General features: G+C 36.5%; 1 protein-coding gene across 1 annotated transcript in view; it reads left to right on the top strand.

Annotated features, from left to right (window-relative positions):
• Positions 1–16,145, top strand: part of LOC116779968 (splicing regulatory glutamine/lysine-rich protein 1-like) — a 69,778-nt gene that overhangs the window by 3,836 nt on the left and 49,797 nt on the right. The window contains 2 exon segments of the mRNA XM_032674476.1: positions 6,317–6,450; positions 13,948–14,063. Coding sequence (XP_032530367.1) covers positions 6,317–6,450; positions 13,948–14,063 — 250 coding nt within the window.

Here is a 16,145-nt window from a genome sequence, read left to right on the forward strand (position 1 = left end):
TTTCAATCTTTATGCAGATGGCAGTACATGCTACTTTATTATTATTGTCATTTTCTGAAGAGACCTGTGTGAACTGTGAGTAGTCCACTTTCAGATTCAGCATTGAGGGCATTGGAAACTCTTGGTACTGAAGAAGTTGTTTCTATATGATCAACATCCTGATTTCAGCTATTTGTCAGTGAGTCTTCATTGACACTGAAAATAATATTTCTTTTTATTGAAAAACTATTAATGTGTATCATATTTTAGTGGGTCATAATGCTTGTTACTGGTGGCTGTTGGTATTTACCTATTTTCTTACAAGAAAATTTTAAATTTTACTTGATTGTACAACTATATACTGTTCTGCTCTCTGGAAGACTTTCCATTGGAACTTTAAAAATTGAAAACACCTATTTGATGAATAACATCAGTAAACAAGTTATGTGGAGGTGGGAAGAGGGTTGGGTATTTTTTAATCCACTCATTTTACTCTTAAGTAATTTGTATTTGATTATCAAATCTTAAAGAGACTGGCTGAATTTATATTTTATCATGCTGCAATTGTCTGCTGTATTGGTTTAAAATTGGTGTCAAAAACTTTCCTAAGAAACTTTGACTTCATGAGATTTTTAATAATTTCCTTGTAAGACTTGTCTCTTATAGACTGCTGTAAATAGCTTTCAGTGCTCAAAGACCCCTTTTATTCCATTTCATTACTATTGCCAAGCATTTTGGTCATCTCTTCTTCCCTGTCCCATAAACAGAGCTTTAGCCTTGAGAAGAAGGATCTTCAGAGAATTTGTACTTTTTGTCTTTCTTTTCCTAACTGCTCAGAAATGAAAGTAATGGATGTTTGTAAAATTCTTTCAGAAAATAGGATTTCTATGTTGCTGATTTTCTTTAATTTACTTGTACGTATGGTATTTTTCCCTTTTACATCTTTAGGAAAATAGGAGGACAGAATTGCAGGTTTCTAAGTTTACCAAATGAGATCTGATTTCTTTCTGAAGCTAAAAACTTAAATATCATAAAGATGTATATGAAAATTACTTGGAAAATTATTGTTAGATAGAGTGAAACAGTTAACAAGAACAGACGATAATATTACAGTCATAACCTGTGTAAGAGAATTCATGTACTAAGAGTTGTTACTACCTCAGGGCCTTGGTGTGGATTTGCCACTTGTGTGTAGAAGAGGGTGGCTTTAGTGGGGCTTCTCTGTCATCTTCGGTGATATTTTGTCATCAAAGTCTGAGGAAAAACTCCTGACGTTTTTAATATCTGTGTATGGTCCTGATTTAGATAGAGATCTGAACTCTCATGTTGAGAATGGAAAATTGCTGTAATTAAGTGCTCCTCAGTTTGCCATTTGCAAAACCTTCAGTGCTTATTGATTTTTCTCAAGTAGGAATACACAGAGGCCATTAGGGAGGTAGGCATCCTGCAAACCTGTATGTGTAAAGATCTCTGAGAAGCCATGCTTGCATGGTGATGCCAGGAGCATGAGAGGTGTCCTAGTTCCAACCAGAACAGGGTTCATTTTTGCAGTAGCCAGGAGGGGGCATGGCCAGAACCTGGATGTTATTCTATGCCACCTCACCTCATTGCCAGGGTTGAGGGGAAGGGAGTCTCCTCCTGGGAGAAGGGGTTCTTTCTGGTGGAGTAAGCATGGCAGAGGGAGCAGTGGGGTAATGCTGGTTCCAAGCTGGAGGGAGTGTGGGGGACCAATAATGTTTCTTTTCTTGTTCCCTCTGTCATTAGTATTTCTTGTACCCTCTGTCATTAGTATTGTTACTGTTACTTATAGCTGTTTCCAGTAAATTGTTCTTATCTCAAGTAAATTGTTCTTATCTCAACCTGTGATCTTTACCTTTTGTGCCTCCAATTCTCCTCTCCAGCTGGCTCCAGGGGAGGGAGAGGGGGAAAGGGGGTAGCAAGTGAGTGGCAGCATGGTTTGGAGAGTCTCACTGGGAGCACTAAACTGGGGAGTACCATTCCTAAACCACAAGAGGGTATGCTGTGTTCCCTGCTTTGTAGAATATTCTCTGAAACTTTGGTCTCTGCTGCATTTATGTGGGTTTTGTTTTTTAATCAGCCCAAAGCTACTGAAACTTACAAAATATGTTGTCTGAGTGATTCAAAGAAACCTTTGAATAATCTGAAAAGCACTTTTATTACATCTGGGGAATGCAAAGGGGCAGGTGTTTTTCCCCAGTGCACTCCACTGAGCTTTTTATACAGTTTGAAAGTAGCAAGTTTAAAATTATCTGTACACACACTCTTTTTGCAGTCTGCCTTATCTAAATAGACAGTTTTACCTCCTATTCTTACCATTATAGAGTAGTTACATAAAGTTTTATCATTTCAAACAGTTTCAGGTTCCCCACCCCTTTCTACGTGCTAAAAAGCCTTCCCTATTCTCTAAACTATTCTGCCCACAGTTTGGGCAGAAACTTTTAAGCAGTTTTACATTTTGCAAAGTCACACTTACATAGCTAAATAGCTAAATTTTATTTCATTTTCTATTTCATGAGAAAGTATTAACTTGCTACCTTTCTGTTGGCTGTTTAGACTTTTGTGTGAAGATGAAAGCATGCCTTAATTTTCTCACAGTTCTGAACAAAACCAAGACCAGTCTTTATAGATCACTTCCAGTTTGCAGTACAGTTGAGATCTGAAGCTGGTTAGGAGGGTGACAGGTCTTTTGCCTTGGGTATATACTTCCCTATGCCAACTACTTAAACAGCTTAGAATTGTTTTTCAGCACACTAGGAGACCAGTGACATTTGTAATCAGATTCTTAGTCCCAGTCATGCTTTTGTGTTAGGTTTGTCACCCAGTTGAAGTTTATGTTTCAGAGAAGCCTTCAAAATTACATTTGTAGCAATAAGCCTTCAAATGCAGCTGTAAGGGGATTTTTGATCAGTTAAATATTGAAAAGCTTTATAGAAATTGAATTTTTGCAGAATGAATTCTTTGAAAGCAGGGAGGTACAAAACACCATCAGGTGTTGAAAGCTCTGTTATAATACTGTTTGCTTCTGGATGTTTTGGAGTGGTCTTGGAAACTAGTACACACAAGTGTTTCAGATATTGTTATATCCTGCAGTGACTGCAATATAGATAAGGCCTTTGAGATAAAATACATAGAGCCTTATTTAAATGTGATCTGCACAATTATTCCAGAATATCTTATTTTGACAGGTTATTAATTTATGTTGTTGTCTTCTCCACCATCACTACCCTGAGAAGATTTGGATCCTTAGAGGGATGTTTTGTAGCCTTTTATTTGATTTTTCACTGTAGTTTTCTGAATAGGTCATTCTTATGTTTTTGTTTGTTGTTCTATTGAGAGATTGATGTTACTGTCTCCCTACAAAGGAAAACAAAAATGGTAGAAACATCTGAATACCATTCAAATCTTTATTTCCCTTTTGAGTTTTCTTGCTTTCCTAAAGAAACTGTATTATAGTAACCTTAAATCAGAGATGTAGGACTTGCTTTTTTGCACCGGTGCTTTGTAACCCTAGGAAGAAGACTATGGCTCTACCTCAATTCAGCCTCAAAAAGGATTGGCAGAAAAAAATTGAACAAAAGGAATTAAACCAGAATAGGACTTTTCTGTTTTAAGAAAGGCTTCTTAAAAGACCTACTGGGGAAGTTTAGGAGGCCCACTTAGTAAAAGAAGAGGACTCAGTCACTGTGAAACTTTTTAGAATTTTACATCTTTTGGATCTTAATCATCTTCCTTGATGTAGATGCAGCATTGATGTGTTTATTAATTCCATACAACAACTTTGGGAGTACCTGCTTGGAATTTGAAGGACTGCAAGATTGATTGGGCTAAATATTTTTTCTTTATAGCTGTGGTTGTAATCCATCTGGTAGACGGGGTGCAACCAGGAGACCCTTCAAACAGATCTTCCTCTTGACTGTCCTCTACCTGATTCTCTGGGTCCAGGGCCTCATATCTGTTCTTTAAGGGCACCCAGGGAGGTGATGGGGGTCAGGAGGGGATTCTTTTACCTCTCTGGTCAGGGACCTGTTTCCATTCCCCCCCATCTACTTGGTTTGCTCCAACTGCCTGATGACAGGAGGGGCAGGGCTTCACGGGCTCCTGCTGGACTTCTTTTGGGGTCGAAAGGGTATGACTCCACCAGTCAATTTCCCTTTCACTTTCCCTAATGCTTCTTATCCTCTCTACCTCTTCCTTGAGTTCTGCCACCAGGCACAGCAAATCATTCACCTGCTTGCATCGTACAGATGCCACTCGCACTGTCCTCAGGTACTAATGCCAGGCTCAAACACTCTGCAGAAACGGCTTTCACTTTTTGGAAATCATTACTGGCTTTAGTTTAGTTGTGGAAAAAAAAGAAAAAAAAAGCTCACCCGAGAGAACTGGGAGGTGGCTGTGCCCTTCCTGCTTGCCCTGCCTGTGCGAACTGCCTCGCTAACTGCTGTGCCACATCCCTGTTTGCCTGCTCCTGTTGACCGTGCTCTGGGTCGCTGGCACTCCTAGCAATCATTTAAATCCCTCGTACCTGGGCTGGATTCCACCCCTTAGTCAACTGATTCACCTCCCGGGGCAACTCCAGCAGATGATAAAAAGGATTTTTGTTACATTAGTGAACGAAGACCTAACAATTGAAAGAACTCTCAAGAACTGTTTTTATCTTAATATGATTTAACAAAATTTCTTTTGTGAAGGCCTAAGAAAGAGTATCAGTTAATATGGGCTAATATCCAAAAGACCCACTAAAAAATGCCTGGGCTTCTTATCATAGAATACCCTGAGTTGGAAGGGACCCACAAGGATCATCAAAGTCCAACTCCCGACCCTGCACAGGACACCCCAAGAATCACACCATGTGCCTGAGAGCATTGTTCAAGTGCTTCTTGAACTCAGACAGGCTTGGTGCTGTGGCCACTTCCCTGGGGAGCCTGATCAAGTGCCCAACCACCCTCTGGGTGAAGAACCTTTTCCTAATATCCAACCTAAACATCTGCAGACACAACTTCATGCTGTTCCCTCGGGTTCTGTCACTGGTCACCACAGAGAAGAGATCAGTGTCTGCCTCTCCTCTTCCCCTTGTGAAGAAGTTGTAGACTGCAATGAGGTCTCCCCTCAGTCTCCTCCAGGCTGAACAGGCCAAGTGACCTCAGTCGCTCCTCATATGGCTTCCCCTCTAGACTCTTCACCATCTTCGTAGCCCTCCTTTGGACACTTTGACTTTTCTAAACAAGGTTTATTTGGAGGATAAAAGATAAACTATAAATTATTTACTCTCCAAATATGTTGTGTAAAGGTGGTATTTACAATAGTAATGTAATTTTGTTTAGCAAGATTCATAAAGAAACTCAACCTTGTTAATTTGGGATTTTGGCTTCTGTAAATTTCCATTAAAAAGGAGGAAGGGCTATACTATGCATTTTTAAGTGACAAGGTGTTACGACCCACCCCAGAAAGGGAGGGGTAACCCAGGTTCTTATTGATAAATCCCTTGGGGTGGATTAGAGTGAAATGACACTGAATAATTGGTATTTGAAAACGTATATATGTAGGGTTTATTTTAGAACAATTTTGTTGCAAAGGTAAACATGTATGTTGCCATTTTGGGTGTTATCATCTATATCATCTATAGCAATAGGGTATAAAGATAACCTTTAGGGAAAATGCATAAGGGAGAGAAAGGAAAAGACAGGATAAGGGTAAGGGAGAGTAAGGGAAAGAAGAGAGTGGAAAAATGTATATAGTCACTGCCTATGGGGGCCAGCGATGAAACTTGGTAGTTGCAGCTTCCATGTCTGTTAGTTGAAGTGGGGGTCTTGTTCTGTTGGGGATGGGGGAGGGAAACCCCCACACTCTAAGAAGTTATGAGTTATTATATCCATGGATAGTGTCACAGGCCATGCCACAAGCCTCCAACGTGTCCTGGGCCTGGGCAGAGTTCCTGTGAGGGGCATGGTAAAAGGGTCTGTCCGTCCGTGTGTCCGTGTGTCTGCCCCCCCCCCCTTCCGCCTTTCAGGACTGGGAGGAGGATGGGCTTTGATGGGCCAACAGCCGCCTCTTCCCAGCCTGCAAAAGTCCCCTGGTGATCCTAGAATGTGTAAATCATTAACCATTTCAGTCTCTGACACAAGGTAAATTAGTAAATTTGTAAATTTTGTAAAAATTAGTAAATTTTTAAGTAGGCAAATTATTAAATTTCTATACTTGTTTTCTGTGTAACTTTTCCAGGAAATCTAAAACTTTTTCAATTAAGAAATAATAGTTGAAAATATATGCATACATTTATTTAATATGGCTAATTGGTTTTTTCCCTTTTATCTTGCAGCAATGCACCTCTTACTTTTTCCTCCAAAGTATGTTATATTAAGTTTCGTGAAGCATCAAGTGTTGGTGTGGCCCAGCATCTAACAAACACAGTTTTTATTGACAGAGCTTTGATAGTTGTGCCCTGTGCAGAAGGTTGGTATTTTAGACATTCTTCTGTAATGGTCTTTGTCCTGTCTGCTAATTGTTTTAAGCTTTCTATGTAAGGAGGCAGTGCTCTGTTGTTATTTTATTTTATTTCTGTAAAAAAAAAAGCCTTGAAACAAAATTGAAAATTGAATGAAGAAACCCAATTGTATAGATTAAATTGAAATCCAGCATTAGAAAAAAAATAGTTGATTTAAATTAGGATAATTCAATTTTCCACAGTTATTACACATTTTTTGGGAAAAGAAGGTAAAATAATACCCTTCAATATGGTTCGTGTTGGCAAGCTTATTCCCACACAAAGTTCTATCTGAAGTCAATGGAGCACTGAAAAGATAAAACAGTTTTCTGGCACTGTGATAACACTGCAGTTTGGATCTTAATGTGTCGCCCTTGGTATGGTGTTTTGGGTTTTGTTTTTTTTTTAAATACTAATTATTTTTCAATTTTTTTAGACCAAATCCCAATTTTGTTTTGTAGATATGTGATATATTCATTTGACCATTTTTGATTCATTTAATCTTAAATATTTTGCATTTGTGGTGATAATTGCTGTTTGAATATAAATATTTACTTACTAATTTAATAAAAAATATTTCAATTTTCCTTTCTTGTTCCTGTAGAAAATATTACTTTGTGTGCAATAAAAAGGCTTTCTTATGTATATTGGTACTCTTCTTTGATTTTAGATATCTTTAAAAATGCAGTCAACTGTACAGAATGGTTCTAGTGTTAAATATTTTTATAACTCTTAATAAAATAAAATGCTTGTTGAATGCTAAATTTACAAGTGTTCCTTTAACTAGCTTTGAGGTCCTGCTTTTACATATGTTGAATACAAGGTATTTCTTATTGTTAGTATACTATCCCAGATTTGAATACAGTTCTATGAAGCATGGCTCTACTTACTGTAGGCAGGTCACTGGAGTTAGGCAGAGCCCCATTGACTTCATTGTGATCATTGTGGGAATTGAGCATCTGCCCATTTGGATCTGGATTTTTTTACCTCTTTCAAGTGGAAGCATTCCAGATGGTGGAGTGAAGGTAACTTCCCATGGTAGCTGTTTTACCATGAATAACAATATTTAGAATGATTATTCCATAAACTGCAGCAAATGCAGAAATATCTCCTATTAACAGGACTTTTATAACTGCAAGAGTCAGGTTTTGTTTCAAAAAGTACTGTTGACTTCTTGGAGTTTGTTAACAGTGGTCCCAGATTGCCATTTTTTGGTATGTTTACCACATCATGATCTGGATAGTATGAGATTGGTGCTGCTGTAATGATAGTCTGGGGTGTTCCTAGCAAACTCTGACAAGTCTCCAAAATTTCATAGACTTTAAGATGACCTACAGTATACTGTCTATTCTTGTAGCCTTGTTAACATGGGCATATTAACAAGTATTTTTGAAACCTAGAGTTTTAGTTGCTTTTATGCTTTGTTTTGGGGGTTTTTGGTTTTATTTTGGGACTTGTTCTTAAGGATATTGCCGTATCCACTTGAAACTTTGTAGAGGCTTTGGGTAGGCAAAATGTATCAGGACAGAGTCCTAATAATTGAAAAATTGCCCTTCAGTAATTGACTGCAAATTCTTCAGGATCTTAGTTTTACGTTTCATTAAAAAGACCGTAACACTGGTTCAGTACTGTCAGAGAGGAAAGATTGCTGCCTAATGAATGAACAACACTTCCTGGTGTTTTTCTTGCAATATCACTGTCTAATGTGATATGGCAACAGGCAGGTAAAGCTACATTTTCCTGTGTCTCTTCATGGTAGACAATGAGTGGAAGGAGAATAAAATCAAAGTTCTGAGAAATCTTGTTCCAACCCTGTTTGTAGCTGACTTATTAGGCATTTCTCAGAAAATGTATTACAGAAAAATTGTCACCATTCTAGACCATTCTGGAGATTTAGACATAATTAGGTGAACAAGTGATTGGGTTGTGAGGTCAAATTTTTTTTCAAATCATAATGCTGTCTCCATGTAACTTTCTAACAGAATCACTACTTTTAATTTGTAAAGATGTGAATTCATATAGGTTTAACTTTCTGAAAACTTTATTCTGTCGGATAAGCATGGCTTTCGAGACCATAGTGCAACATTTTTTATTCACTATGTATAGTTGTTAACGGAGTCAGTAGAGCGTATCATGGGCTTTAAAAGTAACAATGGCTATATATTCTACTGGAAGGTTAAATTATATCCATGGCCAACAGTGCCAGCAATAAAACCTTTCATGTGCTGAATCAAACATATAGGAGGGGTAAAATGCAACTATGAAAACTTGGTTTTAAAAAACAATAAAATCTGAAATTTGGAGTGTATTTAAACAGTGCTAAATTAAAAGTACGAGGAAGGAATCACTACACAATGAAAACAATGTTATTTTTGTGACATTTAATAAACAATTTAACAAAAATATAATTGTAAATGAATTAACATTATCACATTGTCAAAATATAACTTTCTTTTGTGTGTATCATTAGGTTTTTCTTTAAACAGTATACTTAGAGAACACAAAGGTTGAAAGATAAACAGAGATACCACCCTAATAATTCTAAATTTTATGTCCACATTGTCTAGTAGATGGATTTTGACTATTAATTTGGTTTTGTATGTTTTCTCTGTGTGATATTTGTGCATTATTAGATGACTAGACTGGCCAAGGCAGACCTGTTACACTTGCCTGAGTTAGGCATTGTTTGCCATGCCACTAAACCTGACGCCAAGTGAAATCTTCATGGGGGAAATGAGATCGAAGTCTGGCCTGCTGAAGATGGACGCCCTGTCTCTGTTTTTATTTTACTTTCTTTCCTTTGTTTATTTTATTTTTATTCTTTGCTTTTTGTTTTGTTCTGTTAAATCTCTTACTCTTGTACTTGTGAACTGGTAATTCAGTTCTGAAAAAATGATGTTTTGTAAAGGGTTCAGAGTGTTTCATTTTGAAGTTGACCTGAAGCTTCTTGTGAATGGTATACACAGAATTTAGGATATGATTAAGTTTTATGCTGTGAATGATGGATAAATTTGGGTTGGAATACATTTAAACATCTAAATTCAACAGATGAGCACATTGTTTCAGACTGGAATAGGGAAAAATATATCAGTTTTAAGATGCGTTCTTTCCTATGTTATGCTTTGTGAGCTTATCTTGGAAGAGGAAAGTTAAAACTTTCTGGAGAAATTAACTTTACAAAGTAAAATCTTGATTTTTCTCTGCTATTTTTCTTCTCAGCAGAGTACTTTTAGGTTGCATGATCTGTTTAAAAGAAGGCTTTCTATTTATATCTAATATGAAGAGTTTAAAATAAATATTTCTGATATTGAACTTTCATGAGTACTGAATGTCATGAAATATTTGTTTGCTTCTGATGAAACCTTCCTCCAGTGAGGTCAGTGGCAGTAAGATTTCATCCTTTTGTTTTTGTAATTTTTATAAAAAACTGTTTACCACTCATAAGTACAAATGCAACCTGAGATTTTGGTTGGAATGTATTGTGAGGCACATTGTCTTTCAACACTGTTATTCATGGGAAGACTGAAAAGTTTTGTGTGTGTATATGTATGTCTGTATTGCACTTTTACATGCTCGTTATTTCAGTGGTCATTATTTCAAGAAGAGTTTAAAAAAAAGTATCTCACAATCTCAGAAGCCCTGGCAGTCCATGCTGGAGTGGTTGCGAAGGTTCTCATCCCTAAATGATGTTTGTTCTTGTGAAACGGAAGCCCTGAAAGAGAAGTTCTGGACCAGATGGTGTGTCTAGTCCTCAGGCGTTGCTCTTCCCAACCAGCTGCATTGGGACCAATTGGCTTCACTCTTGTAATGCACCAGGCTGTGAAATGCAGCTGGGAAGAGCTTTGTGATCTCTGTTGGATTTAGCTGTGCCAGTTGAGGTAATAACCAGTAACCACTTTAATCTCTGCTGCTAAATCCAATAAGAATCGTGAATTGAATCACACATTTTATTTGTAAGTGTGCATTTTCCATTGATTTAAAATAGTAGAAAAATAACAATTCCTTTTCTTTCAAGTAGATGTGAGAAGAAAGTATTTTAAAAAGAAACATACTTTGGTATTTTCGAAGGAGTTTTGAGGGGAAGGGAGGATTAACCATGTAGTTTCAGTATAAAGAGTAAGAAATTAATTTCTGCGCACATGGAGAGCGATAAAAATACTGTGATTAGTACCTGCTTAACACTGGTAGTTCTGTTCAGCATTTAGCAAAATGGATTCTGGTATGGACTAGGTTGACTAGGACTCTTAAACACTTAGGAAATCTGTATATTTCTGAAGAAGCATAAGATATCTCTAGTTAATACAGAGCTAATCTACGTTTGCTTCCAGATTCCGTTGCATAAGTAAAGAATAAATTAATAAATAAATAATGAACATAGAATCTGTAATTTACTAAACACTCATAAGCTTTAAAGAAATATTTCTAAGGATGTGGTATAAATGTGGCATATTTATTTTGTCTGTTTCCCTTATTAGAAAGTAAATATCTTTGCCTCATTTCCATTCAGCTTTTAAATACCATGAGTTTAAAAACCAAAACAGTTATTCTTAAACTAAAGTGTCCTAATTTGTTATGTCATTACCCTCATATTTTGTTGTATTTTTGTGGGCTTGTATCTCTTTTATAAATAAATAAATGGAGATAACACTCCAAAACTTAAAGACTGTAAGTTGTGAGGTTATTTGACCTTACATATTAATTTGTTTTTCAAAACTGTCTAAAGAACAGGGAAGTAAATTTGCAAGGTATTTCAGGTTTGTTTGTTTTTTTCCCCACAACAGTTTATTTTCTATAGAATTGTTAAAAAGTATGACCTGATCTTAAAACCTTAAAATCTAGAAGGGGGATCTTTTGAAAAGACAGCATCTCTGAAAATACAGGCCAATTTTCAGGGCTTTGTCTGTAGAAATAGACCCTTCTTCATTTTTGAATAAAATAATTAAACAGATCTTTGCATCATGGAACTGACCAACTAGATTTTGTATTTAAAATTAAACGTTACATTGTTGAGGGACCAAAGTATTCTGGAAATAATGCTGCTAACGTATGTTATTCATTTTTTGAACTATAAGTTTATTTAACTGAAATTGTTCAATTGATTCCTTCAGAAATGTTTGAGCAAATTAATAATTCCAATTATTTCGGTAAGATGACTCATATGCTTAAAGTTTAGAATTGTATTTAAGTACCTTTCTGAACTTCACTCCCTGTCTGTTTAGTTATATGCATAATTCAGTTCCTATTTTAAAGGGCTAAATGTCTTAAGCATCTCTTAGGTTTATCTGGTTAAGTGTGTATTGAATTGGCTGTATATAAGTGCGTACTTAATTTAGGCATATGCTTATGTACACTATTGACCAAGGATCTAAATTAGGATGCAGATGTACCGACTTTAGGTGCCATTTCTACCACTGAATTTACTTGAGCCATGTCTTGATCCTGTAGAAACCTATATGAGTATCCAGTTAATTGCAAGATGCTGGCTCAGCAATCATTTGAAAATACTTAAGTATTTTGTTTTTCAGAAGAACTGGTATATAATTGTATGCCTAATTTGCACATGCAGTTGTTGGAACTTTATATTTGGAAGCCTGTTAGTTAGCTACATAGTAGGCATGATATGAGGCAAGGTACCTGATTCTCATGAGCAGTCTGGCAAATCAGATACACCTCTCATTGCATGTCTGACTTCAAAATGAGACCTGTAAAGAGTGCTCAACATTATGATGATGACTCAGATATATGCATGTTTTTATAAAAGCCCTGGAAGACGTAATTCTTAAGTGTTAATAATTTTCCTATTTTTCTCCTTTATATAGCAAAACAAAGTGGTTTGTTACATCTTAAGGAGCAAGGTGCCTCAAAACTTAACATAAATAAAATAAATCTAAATAGAAGGTGTGAGAAAAAAAAGAGTACTGTTATTTTATCTTTTCTATTCCATTCATACTACATATAAATTAATTTTCATTTATATTTGTTTTGTCCTTTGATCCTCTCCAACTCTAACCTAGTCCTTGCTGCAGATCTGTAGAACAAGTTTTCAACTTTTCTCTTTTTTTTTTAAGTGGTATCATTCCCGTGGAGTTTATTTTCACTCATATAGCTAAAATTGCAATGTTTTGAAAATAATATTATATTTTGGGGTTTTATAACACTATTTGTATTAATTTTTAAATCCTGACGTTAGGGGTTTTATAGTTAAAATATATACAGTTTGAACCAAAGCAGTAAAAGCCACTGACACAGTATTTGTATATACCTTGACTTTTAAAACATTGTTTAAGTAAAAGCATTTACCTTATTAAAGTACATGGGGTAATAACCAAAGGGCTCAGTTGGATAGCATATATACAGTTACTCCAGTAATTTTAAATAAATCATAGATACCTAGCATAATTAGAACTTTCTTTCTGTACTTTTTCAGTTCAATATTTAATGTTTGTAGCAGTTTAAATCCCTTTGCATTTCAAATTTAAAACATACATTTAATTGCATTTGTGATTAACTGTTACATCTTTTGATTTTTGAAGATTTTTTATTCTTTATTTAGCAGTCTAATTGTAACTGACTGAATGAAACGTGTTTAGTACAGATTAGATATTGTTTAAACTTAACCATGACAGGGAAAATATAATATGGTTGACATAGTAGGAAATACATATCATAGGAAAATATAGCTTGATTAGCTGATCAGTTATGATTTTCTTCAATTTCATTAAATTTAAAGCTAATTTATCAAATTTTCAGATAAACTGAGGTGACCTAGAATGTAAGACAGTACAAATCCGAATTTTTCTGCCCTCCCTTTCTCCACTCCCAACTTCACTTGTAGTATGTCTTGTGTGGAGTCACAGTAGCTTTTATTTTATTTTTATTTATTTTTACATCAAAAATAGGTAACATGAGAGGGTGAAAAAACTCGCTCATTTCAGTTAGCACATACTTTGTTCCTTTTTTTTTTTGAACTGATTTGGTTATTTGCCATTTTGGGGGATTAAACTTTAAAAAATGTTCTTCTTTTCTGTATCTAATGTTCTGTGTGCTATTAGTGATGCAGCCAACACGAACGGTTGTCATGTGTAAAACAACTTTCGATCACCATGAAAACACCGCCCTGGGAAAGCGTCCATGCTTGATATCGTTTCGTTCATGAACATTAAGTTTCCAGTACAGGTGACCCATAGCTCCAAGTGTTAAATAATTGTGTACATTATTCAGTTTTTAAAATAATAATCCATTAATAAGATTGCTAGTCTTTGAAGTTTTGCTCACTTTTGTTTTTCCTAGTAGAGCAGGGTAAAAGGAAAAACTTAAGTTTGTATTTGTTTCTTTGTAAGGATCTGGTACATAGATTCATTCTTATTTATTATTTTTTTAAATGCAAGGGTAATTGTAAAATCATAGAAAGAGTAACATCTATGTAGTGTTCCAACTCTGTGTAACGCTTTCATTTGCTTCTTCAGGTAAAATCCCAGATGAAGCCAAAGCCCTTTCTCTATTGGCGCCTGCTCCTACTATGGCAAACCTGATGCCTGGTGCAGGGTTGCTTCCTATACCTACACCAACCCCTTTGACTACAGTAAGTAAAATTCAGTCCCTATTTGATTTCTGGTTTTACTTTATACTCGATAACCTTTCTGTGTTCAGAGAATAAGAACTATCTGATCTGTGGACATTGTCCTCTTATGTGCTCAATCAGTGAGGATTTAGCTGTGGTGCCTCTTTTGAGGGTAGATCACAAGATGTCCATGCACTACCTTTCCTGGGTGTTTCTTTCAGATTCTTGTTATGCAAAATAGTGGGTAAATACTGGGTTTGATTTTGTTCATTTTGGTTGTCCCTTCCCTACACCCATTAATTTGTTCCACTGGCAATGCTATCCACCTCCTAATAAACTGTTAAAACATCATAGTTGAATTGACAGAATTCTTCATAATATTAAAATGCTACAGTAGGATGCTTTTCCTTGATATCTCTATGACATGATTTTTGACTGTTAACCTAACAATGTTTTCACTGCAAAAAGCATAGGAGCTAGCTGCTGCTGCTTCTGCTCAATTCCCTTTTGCCTCTGTAAGCCTTTCTTGACATCAGCAAGCTGCTGTGCCCTAATCCGTGAGAATTCTAGAAATAGTAAATCCTACGTCAAAAAATTGAGCTTAATGTCACTAACTCCATGTTATTTGAAGATGAAAGTCCTCAGTCTTCCAAACATATTGCAGTAGTGTGTGTACTGATGTTACTGATACCATCCTGGATTTTTGACTCAAGGGTGTCCTTCAGATTCTCAAACCTTTCTGTACTTAAATGATTCCTCATCTGTCTCCATGACCAGAAACATTATTCCCACTCTCATATTCTTAACTGATACTGATCAACATCCTAAAAGAAATGAATATATTAGTCTTCCTTCTTTCCTTCCTTCCATAAAAACATTGCTTTAATCAAGTTTGATTTCTTCTGCATTATTTTAAAAACCTGCACAAACATCAGTATCTTTTGAAGCTTGTGCTCCAAGAGCTGTTTTAAAGAGTGCAACTTTTATAATGAAACAATGTACCCAAAATCACCAGTTAGAGGTTTAGACTAATTCTGTTTATGGTTCATAACTGTCATTGTATGAGAGACATTGGATGACTTTGAAAATAATTTTTAGTTTGCAAGAATGTTGGCTTTTTTTGGTCTTAAAATATGTGATACTGCTTTCATTGATATGTGAAGTAATAGTGTAGGCATTTCATTAAAAAAATGTGCTTACTCATGTTTCCACTGCATAATTGCTGCTAATGAACCATAAATAATCATGGAATAATTTAGATTAGAAAAGACCTTTAAGATCATTGAGTTCAACCATAATCCTAACACTGCCAAGTCCACCACTAAACCATGTCCCGAAGTGCCATATCTACATGTCTTTTAAATACCTCCACGGATGGTGACTCAACTACTTCCCTGGGCAGTCTGTTCCAATGCTTGACAACCATTTGGTGAAGAAATTTTTCCTAATATCCAATCTAAACCTCCCCTGGTGCAACTTGAGGCCATTTCCTCTCATCCTATCACTTGTTACTTGAGAGAAGGGACTGACACCCTCCTTGCTACAACCTCCTTTCAAGTAGTTGTAGAGAAAGATTAGGGCTCCCCTGAGCCTCCTTTTCTTCAAACTAAACAACCCCAGCTCCCTCAGCTGCTCCTCATAAGACTTGTACTCCAGACCCTTCACCAACTTTATTGCTCTATGGATGTACTCCAGCATCTCAGTGTCTTGTAGTGAGGGACCCAAAACTGAACACAGTATTTGAAGTGTGACCTCACCAGTGCCAAGTACAGGGGGACAGTCACTTCCCTAGTCCTTCTGGCCACACTATTTCTGATACAAACCAGGATGGCATTGGCATTCTTGGCCACCTGGGCACACTGCTGGCTCACGTTCAACTGTCTGTCAACCGGCACCCCCAGGTCCTTTTCTGCCAGGCAGCTTTCCAACCACTCTTTCCCAAGCCTGTAGTGTTGCATGGGGTTGTTGTGACCCAATTGTAGGACCTGGTATTTAGCCTTGTTGAATCTCATACAATTGGCCTCGGCCCATTGATCCAACCTGTCCAGATCCCTCTGTAGAGCCTTCCTGCCCTCAAGCAGATCAACACTCCCACCCATCTTG

This window comes from Chiroxiphia lanceolata, chromosome W, assembly GCF_009829145.1.
Source record: "Chiroxiphia lanceolata isolate bChiLan1 chromosome W, bChiLan1.pri, whole genome shotgun sequence".
Classification (NCBI taxonomy): Eukaryota; Metazoa; Chordata; class Aves; order Passeriformes; family Pipridae; genus Chiroxiphia; species Chiroxiphia lanceolata.